This window comes from Sciurus carolinensis, chromosome 16, assembly GCF_902686445.1.
Source record: "Sciurus carolinensis chromosome 16, mSciCar1.2, whole genome shotgun sequence".
Taxonomy (NCBI): Eukaryota; Metazoa; Chordata; class Mammalia; order Rodentia; family Sciuridae; genus Sciurus; species Sciurus carolinensis.
Genome location: NC_062228.1, coordinates 1,713,938 through 1,736,668, shown reverse-complemented (window position 1 = coordinate 1,736,668; position 22,731 = coordinate 1,713,938). Strand labels below are relative to the sequence as shown.

Here is a 22,731-nt window from a genome sequence, read left to right as displayed (position 1 = left end):
AGGGCTGCCCTGCCTCCGGCAGCTGTCTCCCCAGGAGGAAAGCGGATGCCCCACTTCACAGATGGGAAACCGAGGCTCAGAGAGGTGATGGACGCAGGATGAGGGGAACCTAGGACAGTGGCCCTGCACATCAAGTCCCCTGACCTGGGCCGCGTAGGAGCCACAGTGGGCTGCCATCCTGGGGACTCCCACCCCGGAGACGTGCCAGCCTCCCCCCTCCGCCGTCTCCCTTTGGAAATAAGAACTGGGCGCCCACGGTGGAGGTGGTGGGGGTCTTACTGCAGGGAGACCCAGGAGGGGATTCAGGGGAGGCCCAGGTGCTGAGGGCCACAAGGGTCCTCCCAGGGGTTCTGGGGTGCCAGCCTTGCTGACAGGTTCCAACCCCCTGCTGGGCGCTCTGAGCTGGCGGGCTCTGCTGGTGTGGCTTGTGGGGCCTACACCCTGGCTGGTGACCTGTGGTATTTTGGTGGCATTTTTGATAACATCTTCAGTAAAATATTCACTTTTCATAAAGTTGGTCCCTTTAAGACGTGCAGTTCAGGGCTGGGAGTGTGGCTCAGTGGAAGCGCGCGTGCCTCGCTGAGATGTGAGGCCTTCAGCCCTGCAGAGGCCAGGCAGCCCCGTTCACGGGCAGCCCTCGCCGGGTCCGGTCTGGAGAATCTGCATATGCCAGTGCTGCTTCCCTCAACCAGCCCCTCGGTGAGGGGTGTCCCTGCGGGCTTCCGCTCCGACCCTTCCCTGCAGGGAGTCCTGCGGCCGCAGCCCTGTGTCTGGCTCCTCCCTGAGCGAGGCTTGGAGGCTCATGGTGCCGTGCCGGTGCACCACCCCCTCTGTGCCCAGAGACCTCCCGGCGTGAGGTCCAGCCGTCCCTTCCTCGCCAGCCCTGGCCGTCGCCTGTCCTCCTGACGCCAGCCCGCTGGGTGCGCCCCTTGTCTTGGGTTTTGATCTGTTCCCGAGGGCTGCTGAGGAGCACCTTTCAGTGTGCTCTTTGGTTGATGTGCATCTGCTTGGGAGCAGCGTCTGTTCAGATCCTGCCCCTTTGACAGCCAGGTACTCGTCTTCCTGTCGAGCCGTGGGGTTTCCTGTGGGTCGCAGATCCCTGCGAGGGCCGGCAGGGTGGAGAGCTGCCTGAGATTAGCTGCCCCAAGCAGGGGCGTGGCACATGGCAGGTGCTCAGTGAATGTGTCAGTGACAGAGCGGGGACCACGGCCCTCCCCTCAGAGGGAGCCCAGGGCCAGGGTGCTGCTGCCCAGCTCAGTTCTCTGGAGGCCGGGGCTGCTATTCAGAGAGCCATGGTGTCTGGGGAAGGAGGGCCCCACACAGGCGTTTTATCAAGCACCAACTGTGTACCCAGCATCCAGCTGGCTCTGGGATGGCGGTAAACAAAGGGCCTTTGGGCTGTTGGACTGGTTGGGGCTGTGCTGGTCGGCCCCGGGCCCCCTGTTTGCTGCAGATGGGGCAGCGTAGGGGGCCAGGGGCTGGTGGGCGTCTAGGGCCTGGAGAAAGCCTTCCCAGGAGCGACGCTTGGGCGGAGGCTGAGCGTGGCAGGAGAGTCTGGCAAGGGGGCGAGGGAGGGTGGGCAGCCCCGTGGCAGGAGGGGCCTCGTGCATCCCCAGGGCAGGGGGCGCAGACCCGGGTGTGTGGGGGCAGGCCCCAGGCCTTCCTCCTGTGGAGGGACCAGCCTCGCCGTGGAGGGAATGTGTTAGTCCCCAGGCTCCCGCCTGGCCAGTGTGAGGACCAGCCATCCCCGGACAGGGGCCGCATCCAGGCCGCAGGGTCCAGTCTGAGATGACTCGTATCCCCAAGAGATGCAGCAGAAGTAACAGGCGGGTTTGCTCAGGGCTGGGGTGGCGTGGTGAAGTGATGTCAGGTGCACAGGAGGGGTGTCCTGTGGCTGCAGAGGCAAAGGGAAGGGATGTGCAAGTCCCAGGAGAGGCAGGGAGGCTGAGTGGAGGAAGAGGAGCCTCCATCTCTTCGGGTAGCGAGGCTGCCCTGAGGGCTCCCCACCCCTCCTTTAAAGCAACCCTGTGAAGTACCGGAGGGGAAACTGAGGCGAGAGAAGCAGCAGTTGGCCTGCGACCCAAGCATCCAGGTGTCACCCACAGCTGGCCCCTGTGCACCAGGGCTCGGGCAGGGCACCCTGGCTTCCCCTTGCCACACTGCGGATGCGGCGCCTGTCAGCTGTGAGGACCCTCAGTGGAAACTGGGTCCCAAGCTCCGGGGGCTTGGCGCTAACAGGCAGCAGGGCCTTCTCCTGCCAGGCAGGGACGCTGGGTGGGACGGGAGTCTGTGCTGGGAGATGGCTGCCGGGGGTCCTGCAGAAGGGGGTTCAGGTGCACCCCATCGGCAGGGTCTCAGGAATGGTCTGGAGTGGGCTGGTCTTCTGTGAGTCGGAGGCCAGCCTGCTGGGCCCCTGGGCTTTTGCAGCCCTTCAGTGCCTCCTGCCCCCAAGATGGTCAGCGGCCTGCCCAGGCTTTCCTGCCACCACCCACAGCTGCCAGAGTGGGCACTTCTGTGGAACCACCCAGCACTCCCTGGTATTGGGAAGGGTCAGGGCCTTGGGCCTTGGGTGGTGGTTGGGGGGCCTAAGCCAGTAGGGTTTACTCTAGACTGGGTGCTATGGGAAAGGGGTCAGTTCTCTGATTGGGTGTCTCCATTGCCTTCTAGAGAGGGGAGCCCAGGGCGAGGCTGTGACTGGTCAAGAGGCAGCGCCCTCCTGTAGCCAGGAGGGCGTGGCTGGTGCTCGTGGGTGGCACAGTGACCTGCTTTCATCTCCCTCAGTCCTGATCTCGCAGTGACCTTGTCTGCTGAGTTCTGTGAGGTGTTCATGCCCAACAGGAAACAGGCGGCCATGAGCTCCCAGGCAGGGCAGGACACTCGGCTGCCCTCCATCCAGCCCGTCTCCCCGGGGACACTGAGCAGCAAGAGGGACCTTGGTGGTCACCTAGGACCGCGCCTGGCTGGCCAGGTTTCCTCCCGGGCTGGCCCTCCCCTCTGGTCCCGTGTCAGAGCTCCTCCTGCACCCCCCGCAGCCCTCGGCCTCCCTCCTGGCTCGGGCGTCTGCGTCCTGGGGCGTCCCCAGACCAGTGTCTGGGCTGCCAGGCCTGAGGCTCGCTGTGCCAGGTAGCAGGGAGGCCGGGTGGGGAGCCCGAGAGTGTGGTGGACACTGTCCTTTGTCCTGTCTGTCCCTGAATGGGAAGCTGCTCTGCAAAGCTTCCCCCAGTGAAGTGAGGAGAGCGGACAGTCAGGGCGGAGGCTCTGCTGGGACTCACGCGCTGGGAGCAGGCGGCCGACGGGGCCTCACCACTGTGGCTCCTCACGCCTCTCTGGTCCCCGATGCCAGGCAGCGTGGGGGTGGGGGTGCGGTCCCGTGTGCCGCTCACTGGGGTCTGCGGTTGCTTGTGACACCCGCGGCCCCGGCCGTGGCTTCGGGAGCGGCCGCCCTCTCCTGGCCTCCTCTGCGTGCTGTCTGCAGCTCTGGTAGCTCCTCCTGTGGCTCCTCTGGACCAGGCCTGCCCTCTGGGCCTGCTTTTCCTGAGTTTCTCCTCTGACCTCCTAGAAACACGGGCCATGGGCCCCAGGTCCAGCCTCCTGCAGGTGCGCTGGCCTGCACGCCGCTGGCCAGGCTCAAGTCCCCACCCCTGTCCAGGCGCAGCGTCATCGGGATGCTCCGCTGGAAGCGTCCTTCTTCCCTGCCCCCCTCGGGACCTTCAGCCCTTTCCCAGGCCACCTGCCCAGAGTTTAGGGTGAGATACATGCTGGAAACAAGGTGGCGCTTAGAGGCAGGTGGCCCGGGACACCCGCCAGCTCCCCGTTCCCAGGACCAGAGCTTCAGCCCCTTCAGAGATGGGCGCTGCCGCTGTGCGTGTGGAGGGTGCAGCGAGTTGCCCGTGACTTCTGCTGAGGCAGGGGACCCTCACCGCTGAGCACGCCCTTCCCTCACCGTCGCGATCGTATCAGACCACAGCACGAAAGACGAGGTCCACTGTCTCCCTGCGCCTGCCCTGCACCCACCCTGCCAGGCACCGTGCCGGGCCGTCTTGCCCTGTGCCGTCCAGCCGTCCCCTCTCGGCTGCTGTCCCTGTCAGTGGCTCCTCCTCCCAACGCAGACGCTCAGCGCGACGTGCAGCTCCAACTATGAGTATGTCCACTGCGCGCAGGTGACCGCCCTCCACCCCTGCGGTCTTCCCAGAGCCCCCGGGCCTGGGCTGCACAGGCTCCATCTCCTCCCGCTGGCTTTCCTCCCGCGTTGGTGGAGCACATCCTGAGAGGCTGAGGAGGACCACGTGGCTGTGCCTGGGCTGCTCGCTGATGACCTGGCACGGCGTTGGCTTGAGGACCTGGCGGCCCCCGCGACTCCAGGTTTGGTGTCCGCCATCCGGAGCCTTCCGCTCCTCAGTCCAGCACCCGCAGCCTGCTCTCCCGCCTGGGCACGGACGAGGGGTCTGCATGCAGCCGCCCCCCAAGTTCCGTGCCGCACGCCTTGCTGGGCGCTCTGCCCTCCGTGTGGCGCCCATGGGCCCTGGGTGCCGCTCCGCGTCTCTGGTCCTCGGGCTCCCCCGCTCTCTGAGTCCCGTACTCGGACCTCCTCGACCTCTCAGTGTCTTCCCGCTCTTCTCTCGTTTTTGGTTTCTGAAAGGTCTTCTTGACCTCGTCCTGCAGCTCATTCGCCTGGGTCAGGTGCCAGCCGACATCTCGTGGGTCCTGAGTGCTTTTCTTTCCCACCTTTCCTTTTTCTCTGACTCCTCCTCTTGTCTGGGGAGGCAGCCGCTTATCTCTGGAGGGCCAGGTCTCGGTTTCCTGGCGTCTTCTCCCCGCTGAGCTTTTCCTGATGGTGTCCGCCCTTCCCGTGTAGCTTTGCCTGTTGGCCTCTCTCCCAGTGGAGGTCCTGATGCCTCGTGACCTTGGCACCAGAAGCTCTGTGCGTGGCCTTTGCCGCTGGCCTGCCTCGGGTCCTTCAGAGGAGCTCCGCTGTCCCCTGCCCCCTGGGCAGGTCTCTCTGTTGGAGTCAGTGCTGCCCATGTCCAGAGTTCCCCGTGTGTGTCTCCTGACCCAGCCTTGGGTATCAGTGACCAGCACGGACATGCCCACATCAGCCCCACCTGGTGCACCGTCTTCTCGCTCAGCTCTGTCCCGCCTCGCCCTCCTCCTGCCCCGCACCCCTCTCCTCCTGCAGGTGCCCAGTTCCATGAGTCCCGTCCACCAGATGCCCGTCTCTGGCCTCTGTGTGGAGAAGCTGACCTCTGACCCGTCCCAGCCACTTCAGCAGAAGCCGAGGTGCAGGTGATGGCAGTGCCTCTTGGTGCAGGGGCTCTCAGAGCCTTGGTCCGTGGCTCTGGCTAGACGGATGCTCCGTGCACACCTGTCCTCGGCCCAGGACGGGCCGCCTGTCGTGTGGAGAGTGAGGAGCCTGCAGCACAGCCCTTGCCCTTGAGGGAGCGGGGAGCCTGGTTGAGCGGGGAGGATGCACTTGGAACCCCCAAGAGCCCACCGCTGTCCCCAGCGGGTCTGCAGCATGTGGGCCCGAGAGCAGTGGGTGAAGGGCGTGGGCCAGGGCAGGAGCCGCCTGGCCTGCGGGGCTGGGATGGGGTGGGCAGCCTGAGCAAGGGAGTCTGCGTGGACAGTCTCAGGGGTGGACGAACCGCAGGGGTCAGGTGCTTTCTGATGCTGAGCTGGAGCTGGGGAGGGTGACGGAGCCAGTCCCGGGCCGCAGGGCCAGGCTCCTAGGTTTTACCCTCCGGGGGGGTGTGTGGAGGAGGCGGCTCGGCGGCAGACAGCAGGAGTGGGGTGTGACGACCGGAGGTCTGCGCCCTGTCAGGCGTGAGACCTCGTGGGGCCTGGCGATGATGACCGACCACGGGCACAGCGGGCACATGCCGACAGGCAGCTGTCACAGTGACCCCTGGGCTGCAGCGTGTTGGTGCCTGTCCTGTAGATAATGAAACTGAAGGTCAGAGAGGTCCAGACACTGGCCCGCGGTCACTCAGCTAGTCAGTGCAGGCAGATCTCACCAGGCCTGCTGGGCTCCCTCCTGTCGTGCGCTCTGTAGCGAGGGCTCCACCATCTCGGCCGCCTCTTCCCTTTGCGATGGAGCCATGCTGCACGCTGTGCTGCCTGGGCTGCCTGGGGCTCCTGGGCTCGCGTGGTCCTCTGCCTGGCCTTCCGGGGCTGCCCCCCTCCGGGCTCTCCAGCCTCCGTCAGCGTGCAGAGGCGCTGAGTCCACTCGGGGTGTGGCCGCACCACCATGCTGCCCCTCGCCCCAGGGGAAGCCTCGGCCCTCCAGGCCGCAGCCCCCTCCCGCCCCGCCGTGCGCCCCAGGGGAAACCTCGGCCCTCCAGGCCGCAGCCCCCTCCCGCCCCGCCACGCGCCCCAGGGGAAGCCTCGGCCCTCCAGGCCGCAGCCCCCTCCCGCCCGGCCACGCGCCCCAGGGGAAACCTCGGCCCTCCAGGCCGCAGCCCCCTCCCGCCCGGCCACGCGCCCCAGGGGAAGCCTCGGCCCTCCAGGCCGCAGCCCCCTCCCGCCCGGCCACGCGCCCCAGGGGAAACCTCGGCCCTCCAGGCCGCAGCCCCCTCCCGCCCGGCCACGCGCCCTTCCTACTTTCCTCCGGGGACCGCTTGCCGGGCAGCACTGGACCTGACCTCCTTTGTCTGGCTTCCTCCTGCCGCATGGCGCTGTCGGGTTCCCGGTGTTGCGGGTCTCGGGGCCCCTGCCCTCCTGTGGCCTGCTGTTCCCTCGCCTGGACGAGTGGCACTTCCCTGTCCACGCCTCTGTGGCCACTTCCTCCTCCCGCTCCTGTGAGCAGTGCTGGGAGAACCGGGTGTCCAGACAGCTGAGCCCTGGCCTCTGGGGGCCCTGCCCTGACTGCCCCACACTCTGCCTGCTGCCCTGTCCCCACAGGCCATTCTCTCGGGTGCCTGCAGCAGGGGAAGCAGCCACGCGGAGGCCCTGCTGCTGCGTGGGCAGGGCACTGCGGCCTCCTCCGGCCGCCCTCTGCACTGCAGGGCTTCCTTCCTCCCAGTCCCTCAGACGGCGGGCTGCACCTGGGTCAGGAGGCAGGTGTCTGAGCGACCGTCCAGTGTGAGCTGTGAGACGCACTGTGGTCCGTCGGCCTCGACCTGAGCCGCGGTGGGAGGTGCAGACAGAGCCGTCCTGTGGAGGGGGTGCTGACCTGGCCCCGTGACGGGGGCCCCCTTGCTGCCCTGGGCGCTAACCCCTCTCTCTTTGCCTCCCCAGGGACATACCAGGGCCAGTGGGTTGGCGGCATGCGCCAAGGCTATGGTGTGCGGCAGAGCGTCCCCTACGGCATGGCGGCGGTCATCCGCTCGCCCCTGAGAACGTCCATCAACTCTCTGCGCAGTGAGCACACCAACGGCACCGCGCTGCACCCGGATGCCTCCCCGGCGCTGGCCGGCAGCCCAGCCGTGTCCCGGGGCGGCTTCGTGCTGGTGGCCCACAGCGACTCCGAGGCCCTGAAGAGCAAGAAGAAGGGGCTGTTCCGGCGCTCGCTGCTGAGCGGGCTGAAGCTGCGCAAGTCGGAGTCCAAGAGCAGCCTGGCCAGCCAGCGCAGCAAGCAGAGCTCCTTCCGCAGCGAGGCGGGCCTGAGCACGGTCAGCTCCACGGCCAGCGACGTCCACTCCACCATCAGCCTGGGCGAGGCCGAGGCCGAGCTGGCGGCCATCGAGGACGACATCGACGCCACCACCACCGAGACCTACGTGGGTGAGTGGAAGAATGACAAGCGGGCCGGCTTCGGCGTGAGCCAGCGCTCGGACGGGCTCAGCTACGAGGGCGAGTGGGCCGGCAACCGGCGGCACGGCTACGGCTGCATGACCTTCCCCGACGGCACCAAGGAGGAGGGCAAGTACAAGCAGAACGTGCTGGTGAGCGGCAAGCGCAAGAACCTCATCCCGCTGCGCGCCAGCAAGACCCGCGAGAAGGTGGACCGGGCCGTGGAGGCGGCCGAGCGGGCGGCCACCATCGCCAAGCAGAAGGCCGAGATCGCGGCGTCCAGGTAGGGGCGTGGTGGCCGGCTGCGGTCCTCGGGCTCTCGGGTGGCCGTGGGCAGGGAGGGTGGCGGCCTCGCCTGTTCCACGCTCCACACGTGCTCGGGGGAAGTCGGGGACCGGGTCGGAGGCCGCCCCGTGGGCAGATGTGGGGCCGCAGCTGCCTGAGCAGGGCTGTAGTGTGCCGGCCACCGCTCTGCAGTCAGTCCAGTGAGCGGCCAGCAGGGGCTTAGGCGAGGCCTGGTGCTTTGGGCCAGCGGCTGCCCAGCCGGGCCGTGAGAAAGCGAAGCCCAGGTTGAGAGGGCCATTGGCCCTGCTCAGCGGGTTCAGAGGTGGCTGTGGGTGGGTGCCACGCGGACTCAAGGCTTCTCTGGGTGTGGCAGAGAGCGGGGGCCTCGGGCCAGGGAGGGTGCTGGGGCCTGCTCCCGGGCGCTGCGGAGGCCCTGCGAGAGCCTGGCCCGGTCCCCATGGGGCTGTGGGAGGCGGGAGCCGCCTCACGAGCCAGGTGCTGCAGGTGGGCTCCTGGTACCGGCAGGTCCTGAGGTGTCCCCAGGGCCTCGGAAGGTGTCTGACACAGCGGGCTTGCTCCCCGGGCCTCTGCTGTCCTGGGACAGGTGGGGCCCTCAGGGTCTGATGGAGGGTCATGGGTGGAGACCTTGCTGTGGGCCTCCGGGAGGCCCTTGCCTGTGTGTTGGATGGTTCGCATCCCCGGGCAGGAGTGGGCCTGAGGTCTTGGGGCAAGCTCCCCACTCAGGCCGCTCAGCCCGACCTCGCTGCAGCTAGAAGGCACCCGTTGGTGCTGTCTCCGTGGCCTTGGATCAGGGCAGGAACACGGGCATGCTGGCAGAGTGCCCGAGCGTCTCGGGCCAGAGGAGGTGGGATTCTGAGCGCACAGCTGCTTGGCGCCCTGTTCCATGCCCCACGGCCTCCGGCAGGGAAACCAATGGGCTGTGGTCACTCTCAGGTGGCACACAGGGGACAGAGCAGGGCCGTGGTCACTCTCAGGTGGCGCTCTGGGGACAGGGCAGGGCCGTGGTCACTCTCTGGTGGCGCTCTGGGGACAGGGCAGGGCCGTGGTCACTCTCTGGTGGCGCTCTGGGGCAGGGCAGGGCCACGGTCCTGTTCCTGCCATGGATGTGGCCCTTGCATCTCTAGGAGCTAGGCTAGGCTCAAGAGGAGGACAGAGGCTGCTGTGGTCTGAGGCCGCCCGCTGCCCCTTCTCCGTGAGTGTCCTTCTGGTGGCTTCGTGGTGTACGCCCTTCCTATTCTGTGGCCCCGGAGGCAGCACAGGGTTGGGGGTGCTCCCCGTGGCTCCCTCCTGCCTAGGAGGGGCTCCTGCTGTGGGTGTCTGGGGTGGAGCCCGGGACCATGGGCGGCCTTCTGTGGACCGGCTGTTCACCCGTCGCATGGTGACCCTTGTTAGGGACAAGGATGCAGGACGCAGGGCAGTTTCAAGACAGACCCCCAGGGCATCCCAGCCGAGGGGTCAGGGTGATGTTGGGGCCAAACTCGGGGTCAGTGCAGTTGGGGAGCTTCCCTGGGGCTGCTTCCTCTCCGGGAGCAGGAGATGCTGCTCCTCCGGGCGTCTCCCGGTCTCTGCACAGGAGTGTCCCCTCGGGTGCTGCCTGGCCAGCCTTGGCATGGCAGGGCACACCTGCCTCCTCCATGGACAGGGGATGGATCCAGGTGTGGAGAGACGGAGCGGGGAGGCTGGGAGAGGCTGGCGTGAGCTCGGACAAGCCCTCTCCACCGCTGGCTCCACCCAGTCTGCTGCACCGCTGAGGCTGGACACGTGCATCCTTGATCCAGCTGGCCACCCCACCCCGGGTGCATCTCCTGCATCGATAGGGCCACAAAGAGGGTTCAAGCCCGTCACGGTGCGGCAAGCACCGTGGAGTTAGATGTGCCTGCCAGGGTTCTGGAGCCTGGCCTTAGTGAGGGAGGCCTGGCCGACTCCAGCGCCCTGCCTCGCTAGGTGGACGGCACGAGGTGTAGCTTGCGCCTCCCTTCCCCAGTGTGGCCTCCCAGGCCGCTGGCACTGCGAGTCAAAGGGCCTGGCAGTGAAAGTGTGACTGAGGAGGCGTCTGACCTTCGCTGGCTGCTGGAACCTGCTTCTCAGCCTCCGGCCTCAGCTCCAGTGGACCACGTCCAGCTGCCGTCGCTGCTGAGCAGCCAGGGCAAGTGGCTCGCCTTCTCTGAGCCTGGGACGTGCGGTCTGCCATGTGGTTGGCTCTGTCTTTGTTGCAGACGTCGTCCCCAGCCTACTCTGAGCCAGCCTTACAGGGACAAGCGTGTCTGAGCTCTTGCATGTGACCCTGTACTGCGGCAGTGACCTTGGCCACCCAAAGGAAGAAGCTCTGTCCCAAGCTCTGGACCCAGAGCTGCATTTTCTCAATGGGCATAGAATGTGGGGGTGGGTAAGAGGTGAGGCCAGAGGCCACTGTCCAGGGTGAAGCAGCAAATGAGTGGCAGGGGCCTTGGACTGGGCACGAGAGCCACCCAGAAGCTGATCGGCTGCTGTGTAGTGGGCAGACATGGTCATTCACCACCAGAGACAATGGGAGCTGCAGGGCAGGGAGGTTGGGCCAAGGGAGGTGAGACGCCATCCCTGGTGCTCATCAGTGCGTGCCAGGGCCTCCCTGAGAGCCCAGTGGCCATGGCCACAGCGAGGACAGGAGGCGTCACTTTCCTGGAGACCAGGAGGGGACATGTGGAACTTGGATTCTGGGGTGGTGCCATCCCAGAGAGAGGGATCCTGAGGCCCAGGCTGGCCCATGGCCAGCTGAGGACCAGGAGGAGGACTGGCAGTGGCCACCACAAGGTGGGATGACAGGGCAAGGTCGCGAGAGGGTGAGGGAGCCAAGCGGCCACGCTTTCCAAGGGGCTGTGGACCCGCTTGCTCCTGGGGCCCACAGGTTTTATCAGCAAGGGCGGAGAGAGACCAGGTCCTTAGGGGTGTCCCGCCACCCATGACCGATGAGGGGCCCTCAGACGGGGTCTGCAGCAGGTCACCTGGGGTGGGCGAGGGGAGGTCCCTTCCCCTGGGTGCCCACAGAGGGGACACACGGGGTGGTGACTGTGCCCTGTGGCACCACTCAGGACCCAGTGAGTGCTTGTCGCGCACTCAGCCTGGGACCTGCGCCTCGAGGCCCTGCAGGAGGCCCGCAGTCCTGTGACGGTGAGGATGGAGGCAGGGGGATTGCAGGTTTGAGGCTGGCCTCAGCACGTAGCACGACCCTGTCTGAGGAAGAAGAAAAGACCTGGCGGGACACCCAGCTTGGCCCCGGAAAAGCTTCAGGGTTCATTCCCACGGCCAGGGGAGGACGGGCCGGCAGGGAGGCCTGGGTGTGCCCGGTGCCCCTGCGTCATGGCACCCTCCTCTCTGGCACTCCCAGTGCCCCTGCGTCATGGCACCCTCCTCTCTGGCACTGAACCTGCAGCCTGGAGCTGGGAGTCAGCCGTCCCCTGGAGCGACCCTGCTCTGCTCAGGGTGAGGGACGAGGAGGCCAGGCAGGGGAGCAGCCCCGAGGGTGGCCCTGCCCACGGGAGCAGCCCGGAGCGGGTGGGGCGTAGGGGCAGGAGAGGCTCTGGACAGGATCGCAGGGGCAGGGAGTGGGCTACAGAGGCCTCAGCTTGTGAGTAGAGGCCAGCAGGACACTGAGTGCAGGCCGCGAGCGGGTGTCCCTGATCTCCCTGGCCAGGACTGTGGCAGGCACAGGCCTTGTCCAGGCATTTAGATCAGAGGTGACTTCCTGTCCTTTCCTACGCTGCCTGGGCTCTCTGGCGATCGCCTTGGCTAGGAAACAATTTTAAGGATTTGAAAGGGAAGGGTGGTATTTTTGCTTTTTAGAAATGTTGCTCCCAATTAGAGTGAGAGACGACTAGTTCCTCGTAAGAGCAGGAGTGAGGCAGACTGTGTGAGGCCTCTGGCGCTCCCACCCCTTACAGGTAACTCCTCTCCCAGACTTTGGTCACTGTGCCTGCGAGTACCACAGCCCTGTGCCTCCTGTGGTCTCTCTTTCCTCACGATCAACCGTGGTCTGGAATACGAGATGGAAAGTCCCAGAAGTAAGTGATGAATGAATCCTGTGCGACGAGGCGCTCTGGCACCATCCCACTGCATCCCGAGGAGACGCCTCACGCAGCGTGTCCACGCGATGGACGCCACCCACCCGCCACTCTCCCACAGCCCCGGGGCGGCCGCGGCAGGCACTTCTTGTTCGGTTTGCCCTCATTTTTTTAGGAGAGCAGCTGTTCTGTTTCTCCACGGGTCTGATTGATCTCTGACGGCGTTAAGCTTCGCGGCGTGCGTGTCGGGAGGCGGGGCTTCGCCGGGCCCTCCCCCGGCTCAGGCGTGCTGCGCTCTCACGCTGGGCTCCCTGCTCACCTGCACCAGGGACGCCTTCGCACTCACCGTATCCAGGGCCGTTGCTCTAAGGGCTGTGCAGTGCCACCTGACGTGGGCGCCTCCCGGGGACACCACGGGGCGCTCAGGGCCCGCTCTCCTACAGCGGCCTCACCAACAGGGCTGCAGAGGCTGTGCGCGCCATCTGCCTGTGCTGCTGCTCAGGGCGTTTCTGCATGGGGCCCTGCAGTGGGCACAGAGATGGTGCCCGGTGCCAGCTGGGGTGGCTCTGCCTGCCTTGCTGGGGAGGCTCCAGGAGCAGGCGACAGGGAGGCAGCACCAACGGCTGTGTGGTCGGGGCTTCTCCAGGCAGTGGGCTGGGTTGTACCGTGGGAAACATCCGCCTTGGACATGTCACCTCACGTGGCAGAAGGGGATCTGAGGACGGCGAAAGGCAGGTTGACCGGGCAGCGGGGGCCCTGTGCCGTCAGGTCCTTGTGAGTGGCGGGAGGTCAGAGGCAGAGGAGACATGGTGGCAAAGCAGAGGTGGAGCCATGTGCCGTGACGGGGCAGAGGGGCGACCAGCGGCCAGAGGCTCTGGAGCTGGTGGGAGGAGCAGCGCAGGCCTGGCTGCGGCCCTGGGGCTCACTTACCCTCTGACCTCAGACCCCGGCGTGCTTCCGTCTGAGCGTGAGGCCTCTGTGAGGGCAGCTGCGGGCGCTGGTCAGGCCTGGCGGGTCTGGCGAGGCTGTACTCCCTGGTCCCTCCGGTCACGTCCAGTGGCAGCACTGCCAGGCCTGAGGGAGGTCCCTGCCAGACCCGGGCCTCCTGTCTCCATGGGAGGGCCGCCACAGGCTGGCAGAGCCCTCCAGGCTGGCAGAGCCCTCCCTGCAGGCGACGGCCCATCTGCTGGCTATGGCCTGGCCGTGGAGGAGGAAACTGAAGCGAGAGCCAGGCATGGTGTTAGATCCCGGGCAACGAGGAGGCTTGGCGAGGGGCCGTCGGGCCTGCTCGGGCTGGGCTGCCTGCAGGCTGGTCTGTCCCAGCCACCCAGGACATCCCAACTGAGTCTGGGGGCTCCTGAGGGCCGCCAGCGCCCACCCACACCTCACCACTCCTGGTCCTCGCCCTGAGGAGCCCGGAGGGACAGCTGTCAGCTGTGGTTAGGACGGTCACCATCCCTGTCCCTTCCTGTGCTTCAGTGGCAGCTTGGGGACTCAGGTCCCCTCACAGTGGCCACTGCCTGGCTCAGAAGGGCGGGAGACCCTGGAGATAGAGCCTGAGGTGGCATGTCCAGTGAGCCGTCATCCTGGGGGCCTGGAGCCCAGGGAGGTGCAGGGCCCACCCCCTCGACTCCCACTTCCCAAGGGAAGTCATTGCCACTTAAAAGGCCCCAGGGATGGGGCTACACAGGAACTGGTGACTGGTGGGGCCTTGATCCCTCTGAATCTGACCCCAAGCAACCTGGTGCAGTGGGAAAGGAGGCAGGAGCCGCTGCCCGGCAGTGAGGCCCGGGCAGGTGCCTGAGTCCCGGCCTCCCCTCCGCCCTGTGGACTGCGCTGACCCCGGCGTAAAGGCAGCAGAGGCTCCTGGATCAGAGCCCGGCTTGAGTGCACGCCCTTGTCACAGGTCTCCGTCAGTGTCACTAGGCCAAGCTAACCCATGGACCCTCAGCCCCAGTCCCACAGGGCCTCTGGTCCTCATGGCCTGAAGCCCCTTCCTGCCCAGGGCAGCTGGTCTTTGGACGGCCTGTCCCAGGGCCAACTCCACCCTGAGTCAGACGCCTTCTCACAGCTCACGAGGTGCCCACGAGGTGCTGCTCTCGCCAGGCACACGGCCCAGGCCCGTGCTGCCAGGAGACCCCGTGGCAGGGGCGCTCGCTGTGCTTCCTTGTGATGGACGTGCCGGAGCCCCTGTTTTCCCACCAAGTGAGGCAGGGTGTGGCCGCCCAGCGCTGACCACACGAGGGGTGGGAGCGGCTGAACTCGTGACGTCTCAGTCCAGCCTGGGTCTAGCCGGCCCTGGGGAGGCTGCTTTTGGTTCCTAGCTGCCCCCTTCCTGGGTCCAGTCTGTCCTTTGTCACCAGACTGGTTCCTCCTGCTTGGACACGTGGTTCGTGTGGTCCAGGCATGACTCTGGGCCTGGCCAGGGCCTGGGAGGCTGGGTGGGATTCAGCACACACCTTGTAGTTCCTTCGATGTCATAAGCATGTCCCCACGGAGGCCAGGAGGGGACCTTGGGGGCTGTGGTGCTTGGGGACCATGAGGGTTTGCTTTCCACTGGGGCTTCTTTATCACTTGGCACTGCTGTGACCAATGGGTCTGATGGATAGCTATCGAAGGGGAGGAGCCCTTTGCTGGACCCCTCCCTGCACACCACACTGGGCCTGTGGTCGTCTGGGGACCGCAGAGCCCGCCTCAGTCTGTCGGGGACTGGGTCCCATGTCCTTGGTGGCAGGAGGGGAACCCCGCTCCTGCGGTGACTGAGCGGTGCTCCACCTGTGGGGCCAGCACTTGGTTCCCCCGCGCTGCCTGCCCGCGGTCTGCCCTGGACGTGGCCGTGAGCGTGAGTGCCCACAGCTGGGCTCATGGCTGGCGATCCTCTCCGTGCACCTGCACAGGCCCTGCTTCCCGGGATCTATCAGAGCTCTCACGGCCTGTGCCGCTCACCTTGCCGCCCATGGTGCCTGGGGTCCAGTCTCTGCATCCTGCCCACCCTGTCTCCTCCAGCTGGTGGCCCTGCCCTGCTTGGGCCTGCTGCTCTTGGCCTTGCCCGAGGTGCAGTCCTCCGAGGCCTGTCCTGGGGTCTGGGCCTGCCAGAGGGAGGCTGCGTGGGGCAGCCCAGCCTGAGGAGGCCGCTGCCCGTGTGTGCGGAGGGAGGCTGCCAGGGCACAGGGCTCCCCGCCTGCCACCTGCACGCCACTCTTCTCCCGCCCGCCGTGCTCCCCTCCCTCATGCCTGGCTTCCGCGTCGCTTGTATACAGAAGCAGAACCCAGGACGGGCCACTCCGCAGCCAGGGCTCATTCTCGTGGCTCTGAGGCGGGGAGCCTGAGACACGGGCCCCCACAGGGCCAGGTCTCCTCAGCTCACCGTCCCCTCCTGGCCTTTCCCTGGGCATGGTGGGTTCCCCTGCTCCTAGAGGCCCAGGGGTCCTATCCAGGCAGACTCCACCCGGGCCCTCCGTTCCTCACTGCTCATGGAAGGACTTGAGGGGCTGGCTCCTCCCTGGGGTGTGGGGCATGAGGTCAGCCGCAGCGCCTGGTGTGTTAGGAGCCAAATGCCCAGAGCCCAGATCACAGCATCTGCACAGTGAGCCCCGAGGACATGCTGGCCAGGGAGGGACAGTGGCTAAGGCTGATCCTGTGTGGCCCAGAGCAGGCCACAGGGGGAGACGAGGTAGAGCAGTTTGTCGGGCCAGGCGGGCGGGAGTAAGCGCTCGGGGCAGGTTTCTGTCCAGGTGAGGAACGTTCTGGAAGGACCTCAGCCTGGCTGGTAGTTCTGGGAGGGAATGTACACAACGTCCTGAGCTGCTCTTTAAAATAGAGGCAGGCTTTGTTCACATCAATCATTGTGAACAAGGGGCCACCAACCCACCGTAGAGGCTGGTTCTCTCAAAGGCTTGCTTAGGTCCCTGGTGCTCAGGCCCCTCTGTCTGAGCAGCCGGGTCCCTGGACTGGGACCAGTCACGTGTGTCCCCAGGGAGGAGGGGGACGTGCAGCATGCTGTGAGGCAGCCAGACCTGGCTGCAGGGCCTGGGAAGCCTCGGTAACCTGGGTACATGGGCCCAAGTGACCGTCTGTCACTTCAGTACGGTGAGGGGAAGGGGCCGGTGGCCCCCAGGACCTCAGTGTCCCCTCCTCTGCAGAGTCTTCCCTGAGTGCCCGGCCTGGCCCACCTGCACCAGACTGCGCCTGTGAGTGTGGAGACCTTTCCTGATGCCACACTGGCCTTAGGGGACACTCAGCAAACACTGACTGGGTACGCGAGAGTGGGCACATCCGGGGATTCCTGGGCCGCAGAGCTGGGGAGCAGCATGCCAGGGCTGGGTCCAAGCCCACAGCTGACTTCCGTCTCAGCTCCTGCGAGGACAGGATCAGTGGGACTCGCTGGCCTCCTGGCTCTCCTCCCCTGCCCCTGGCTCTCCCTGTCTGCTCCCTTGCTAGGTGCCCCGTCTCTCTCCCCCCTCCCTCTTCTCCCTCCCCCATGGGAGCCCAGTGTGCACCAGGATGGCTGCCGCGGAGAGAGGAGCGCCCATTTGCCATCCAGGGGTCCAGGATACCACCGTGTGGCCTGGGAGGGCGTCGCGGGGGCAGCAGCTGCACTCCTGACCTGGGGAGCTGGGGCCTCTTGTGCAGTGGCCAGTCTGTGCAGCGCCATGGCCTCCCACCCCTAACCCAGGATCCCGTTAGTGATTTACCCAGTGGGGTGGCTTGAGGCTGGCGCCTGAGGAGTAATTATGTGAAGTGTCTGAAGGAGGAGCGATTACCAGCAGGGTGCCAGTCTCAGCGCCAGTCTCAGCGCCCTCAGTTACCACTTAGCTCAGCCCAGCTGGGCACCCCAGCGAGGTCCCAGACAGCCCAGCCCGGCGTCTGCAGTTGTTTAGACGTGCAGCCGGAGCATCTCAGATTGATGGGTGGGGGCTGCCTATGCGCTGGGTTGAGAAGGATTCCGAGGTCGCTCTGGGCTGGGAGCAGGCCTCTATTGATTAGTGATGTCTGTGGTGATCGCACAGGGTGTGACTCTGAGAGAGACTGAGTGTGGTCCACCCTGTGTGGTGTTCATCCTGCCTCTCAGAGGGCTTCCCAGGGCAGCGGACAGGTGTGTGGATTTGAAGCTCTGGAAAGTGAGTTGCTCCCCTCCTCTGACCCTAGGTGCCTGTACCTTTGTTTTCAATTTTTAGAATTGCGGTAAAATCCGTGTGAAATGAAATTGCCACCGGAACCATTTGCATGTAGTTCCGCTGTGTTTGATGTGTCACGTTGCCGCCACCACCCATTCTAGAACTCTCTTGCAAAACTGGGGTTGGAGGGGCCTGCTCGGGGAGAAGCCCAGGAGCGCCTGCAGGCTCAGCACCTCGGACAGCTCCACAGGCCTGGTGGCAGGTCTCAGCATTGGCGCCCATCAGCCGTACTCTCATTCCATTCGCTGATCGGGGTGCACATGCCTGACTCACAAATGCAAAACTACCCCCACGCTGAGGATGGAACCCAGGGTGCCCTACCACTGCCAATGGCCCGTCCCTTTCTACTTTTTCTTTGGAGACAGGGAGGGCCCTGCCGAGTTGTCTAGGCTGACCTGGAACTTGTGATCCTCCTGCCGCAGCCTCCTGAGTCTCTGGGGTTACAGGGTGCGCCGCTGCACCTGGCAAATGTGGCTTTTAAATAACTCAGTGTTTTCAGCAAACTCTGTTTTAACCCCAGGCACTTAAGTCCTCACAGTCACCTGAGGAGGGGTCCGTGGCTCCCTGATGCCCACGGCCCAGAGAGGCCCTGAGCCACTGCTCCCAGGGCACGGGTGCTGCTCTGCTCTCTCCGCAACTCAGGTGAATTCAGGGCCTCCTCCTCCCACTGCAGGGTGGGAGCCCGTCTCAGCTGCGGTCTCTGCCCCGTCACAGAGGCACCCAGCGTCCCTCAGCGGCAGGACCCAGGGCTATGCTGCCAGCCGCACAAACCCTGGGCTCACTTGTCCCAACTGTCACCTCTGGTGGGCACCCAGTGACCTCTTCTGACCACAGAGATGCCAGTGTGGGCAGGATGGGCAGATCTGACCCGGGCCATAGATGCAGTGGTGGTTGCTGGCTCAGGGTGAGGAGCGATCATGCGACGTGTCTGAACAGGGCGATGGTGGACAGCGGCAGAGCTTGTTTTGGAGAGGAGAGTCCCAGCACGCTCCGCAGAACCACTGGTTCTGAACCGAACCACAGACCAGCGTGGCCACGACACAGACTGCGTGGTCTCATCCTCCATAAACGCCGCCTGCCACGTGGGGACACAGGAACACAGGCTCCGAGGCCCCGCGCGCCTGGAGCCCTGACTTCACGGCCAGCTCAGCCAACTGTCCTGCTGCCCTTCCCAGCAGCAGCCCCCAGCCACGTCCAGATCCTGTTTGCGCCTCTTGGCCACTCGACACAGCTGAAGCCCCGTTTTTATTTGGTTCCTGTATCTGTTGTTCTGATGTGGTTCCCTCTGCGTGTCCACGGCCACAGCCCTGTGGTCTCGGTGGTGCCTGCGTGGTGACCCCTAGGAGGGCAGATGCCCGGGTCAGCAGAACCTTCTGCTCCGTGCTGAGGGGAGCGGTACCGTGCCCTGAAGCATGCACTGACGCGTTTGGGGGCTCGGAACGACGCCCATCAGAACCCTGGGCTCCCCGTGGCCAGCCCTGTGCTCCCTCACCAGCATCACTGCTGGGCCGGGGGCCGGGGAGGGGAGTCCAAGCTCCGGGCTTCTAGGGCGACGGCCAGCTCCCGGTGTCTTCTCATGGCCCATTCACCCCGTGCCCCCTGCCGTCGTTGCTTCTCTCTCACGACTGCTCTCCACAGGACGCGTGCCCGCTATTCACGTGGTCTCAGGAAAGAACGGCAGCCGGCCTCCGTGCCTGGGCCCGTGCAGAGCCTCTGCCTGGCGGGCCTCCCGAGCTCCTCTCACGTCCGTAGGGGCTGGCGAGCAGCCAGGCGCGGCCCCGGCTCCTGCGCGTGTCTCCTCAGCCCTGCTGGGGCGCGTGGCCTGGCCCCAGGGCTGAGCCGAAGAGCCTTGTCGTGCCCTCCACACCCACGGCCCCACAGGGCCTGTGGGAACCATCTCAGGGAGCACTCGCCTGTCCTGGCTGCTCCCCGTGCAACGTGGCCATTCTGCCACGTGGCTGGTGTGCGCTGGCGGCTTGGGCTCCGTCTGTCGCTCAGGGCCAGGGCTGTGGTACCTCCTGACCCAGGTGTGCAGCTCAGCATGGCCCTGTGGTCAGCGCAGACGCTTCCTGAAGGCAGGGTCGAGGACGGAGGTGGGTCCGTGGTCTGAGAACATCTTAGCAGCCGGACGGGATTGCCCTTGGGCCCCCAGCGGGCACCATCACCAGGGAGATACCTGCACCAGCTGGCCAGTGACGTAAGGGAACCCCAAGTGACAACCGTGCTGGTGACTCTCCCTTCTGTGCTCCCAGCACTGGCCACTCATGGGCTGAGGTGAGGCACATGTGGCTTGTCCAGAGCCCTAGCCCCTTGGTGGCAGACTGGACTGCTCCTGGGTGCCAGTATAAGCATCTCAAGGCCCAGTCACTGCTACCGCATGTCCAGGGTGACCCTTGCCCCAAACCTCCACCACAGAGAGCCCAGGGCATCTGGCCTGCTGGAACCATCTTGCCCACTTCTGGCTCATCTGTCTCAATCCTGGCACACCGTTGGCAGCAGGGGTTGCTTCCTGCACAGAGACACAAGCACTAGCTGCCCACTCCCTTCCCAGCCCCCAGGCCCCCTTGGCCTTGGGGAGGGAGTTGCTAAGGGCCTCTTCTTGTGGGACACACTCAGCCTGTCCTCTGCAGGGTGGCCAGAGCCGCCTTCCTCGGGGCAGATGCTCCGGGTGCCACTGGGACCTCTGAGGTGGTTAGTGTCCACAGCCTGCTTGGGTGGCATAGCCGCTGCCTGCTGGTTTGGCTGGTGACCCACCGAGGCCGAGGAGGTGCTGTTTCCTCCCACGCTCAGGACTCCAGGGAGGCTGAGCCACCTGGGAAGCTGAGCCGGAGCCGCTGGCGGGCACCTGGCACGAGCTGCGTCTGTCTCTGGGGAGCTGCAGACAGTGACAAACACCTCATTAGTCCTCGGCCTGCTGTGGCGCTGCCTCCAGGGAACCGAAGTCTGGCCAGGAGTGGCTCCCAGCTGCGTCCTGCTGCCTCCTCCCATCTTGGGCCGCACTGGCCCTGGGGCCTGGCGACCGCTGTGTCTCTGGTCTGGGGCTGGTCTCGAGCCCTTGGCGCCCCTCCGCTCCAGCAGGACCCTCCGTCACATTGGTGGGACTTGAGACTCTAGGTGTCTGCCTGCGGGGTGTGGTGGGCAGGGCTGCCCGGGGCACAGGCTGCGAGTGACGCTGCTCTCCTTCATACCAGGCCCGGGTGCCTTTGGGCCTGGCTCTCTTCCCTGCTGAGCTGGGAGGAGCAGGGCCTGGGACTTCAGTCTGAGGCCTGTCCCCTCTGGGCCACTGGGCTCCCCCCTGAGTGAATCCCTGCCTCTCGGGCCTCAGAGTGCTCTCCTGCAGGCAGGGTGACCACAGATGGCGCATGTGGAGGTGTGACGGGGTGTGTCCTGTGGGGTCAGCCTCAGCCAGAGCTCCCTCCCTGCTGGGCACCATTTCCACAGTGGGAGGAGGAGGCCTGGACTGAAGTGTGGTGGTCAGCACTGGGCAGCCCCCAGGATGGGCCTTCAGGACCCCCTGTCCCGTTTGGGGAGCTGGGGTCCAGCAAGGCTGTGGTCACCTGCCTGTCCCATAGCGAGTGCCTGAGCAGCAGGCAGAGCCCAGGCCAGGCTGGCTGGCGCCCTGGGTGGAGGCACGAGGTTGCTTGTCGGGCAAGGGCTGCGTCTACGGCCCAGGCATGGAGACATGGTGGACGTCTGGCCATGGAGTCTGCCTCCGGCACTGTTTCCTAGACCTCTAGGAGCAGAGAGGGCGCGGCAGTGACCTTTGCACCCCCAGAGCCCAGCAGCAGGGACAGTGGCCAGGGGGACTCTGCCAGGGCTACCAACATCATGGAACGTGCCAGAATGATACTGCCCGTCAACAGCCTCTGTCCTGGGCTCGAGACCCTCCAAGGAGCAAACTGCCGGTCAGACTTCCAGGGCCTGTGGGGGGTTCTCCATGAGGCCGGGGTCAGAGCTGGGGCCTCACTGCTGCCCGCTGCTGTCCCAGGTCCCCGCAGCCAGCCTGGCCTTCCTTCATCTGTTCTGTCAGCAGCCTTGTGCTGGTACCAGGATCCACATCATGTGGCTGGGGAGTGGCCCTGCTCAGCCTTGGGGGTCCTCCTGAGCCACTCTTGGTTCCTGGCTGGTCAGACAGGGCTGCTGGGGCCCCCGCTGGGCGTTCGGCATTGTGAGAAGACACTGAGCACCTCGGGCTCTGTCTCCAGCCACCAAGGAGGCAGCCTCGGGGGAACCGCCGTGGGGCTGTCCTGGCCAGGCCTGCTCCTGGTGTGGACGTGCTCCCGGGAACAGAGATGTGGACAGAACTCCAGGGCTGTGGCTGCGTCTGCGGGCTGGGGAGGGTTTCTCTAGTGCAATGGGACAGCCGTCCCTCCTGACAGGCCCTGGCCCTCTCCAGGCACCGTGGGGACTGGTCCCCTTCTTAGTCCCGTGACGGGAGGCCCCCCTTCTGGCCGGAGACCTGGGTGGAGCCCGCCCTCCTGCACACAGACCTGGCCAGCCCAGCCCGTGAGAGCAGGGCAGCTGTGGCCTGAGCCCAGCCTGGCAGGTGCAGACACAGCACCTCCTTCGGTGGGTCCTGGTTCCGCGCAGGCGCAGTTTGCCTGCTATTCCTGGTGCACGGGGGCCGCTGTGGGGTGAGGGAGGAGTGGGGCGCTGGGTCCAGGCAGGCTGAAGGGGAGGCGAGGCTGGGAGGGAGCGTGCGGGATGTTTGAACACCAGCTCGTGTCTGGTTTCTCCTGTACCAAGAGCCCCCAGGGTTGTCGTGGCGACTGGGTGCACCCCTCTCCATCCCTCCCAACCCCCAGAATGCAGCTGGCCCAGCAGGGCCTTCTCTCTGGGCTGCCGGGCTCCCAGCTGGAGGCGGTCAGTCACTGGGCCAGGCTTCACATCCTGAGGCCCCCCTCTTCCCACCCATGGCCTGGGGACAGGGCAGTGCAGCCCGTGTCTGAGGAGAGGATGCCGAGCAGAGCCGAAGGTAGCAGGAGGGCGGCCCTCGGCGATGCCTGTCTGTGGGAGAGAGTGGCCGTCTTCAGTGCTGCCCAGAGTCCGCCCTGGGTGGCCCTGATTCCTGTGGCCGGGGAGCCCGGGAAGGCTCTGTGGGCGGCGAGCGGGCATCCAGAGGAGGAGCTGAGGAGTAGGGCAGCAGAGGCCGTCGCGGAGGGCGACGCTTAGGGGATGGCGTCAGGCTGCTTCCCTCGTCCTCACGTGGAAGCCGGTTCCAGGCAGGTAAAACGGCACAGCTGGTTTCCTCACCGCACGAAACACGGGCCAGTCAGCGAGAAGAACGTCTGCTGCACACTGACCACAGGCGTGCGGGCAGACTCCGTGGAAGGGCCCTGCTCCACGGTCAGCATGGGGAGGCCAGAGGCCGACTCCCAGCCCGCCATCTGGAGCAGGTGTGAGAACGGCCCTGGGGACAGGAATTGGCACCATCTCCAGGAGAGCACATGCCGTCTCCAGCACGGCGGAGGCCCAGGGGCACC

General features: G+C 65.8%; 1 protein-coding gene across 1 annotated transcript in view; it reads left to right on the top strand.

The window, feature by feature from the left end:
* The window catches only part of Jph3 (junctophilin 3), a 47,986-nt gene that overhangs the window by 8,173 nt on the left and 17,082 nt on the right, over positions 1-22,731 (top strand). The window contains exon 2 of the mRNA XM_047530044.1: positions 7,234-8,011. Coding sequence (XP_047386000.1) covers positions 7,234-8,011 — 778 coding nt within the window. The remainder of the gene's footprint in view (positions 1-7,233; positions 8,012-22,731) is intronic.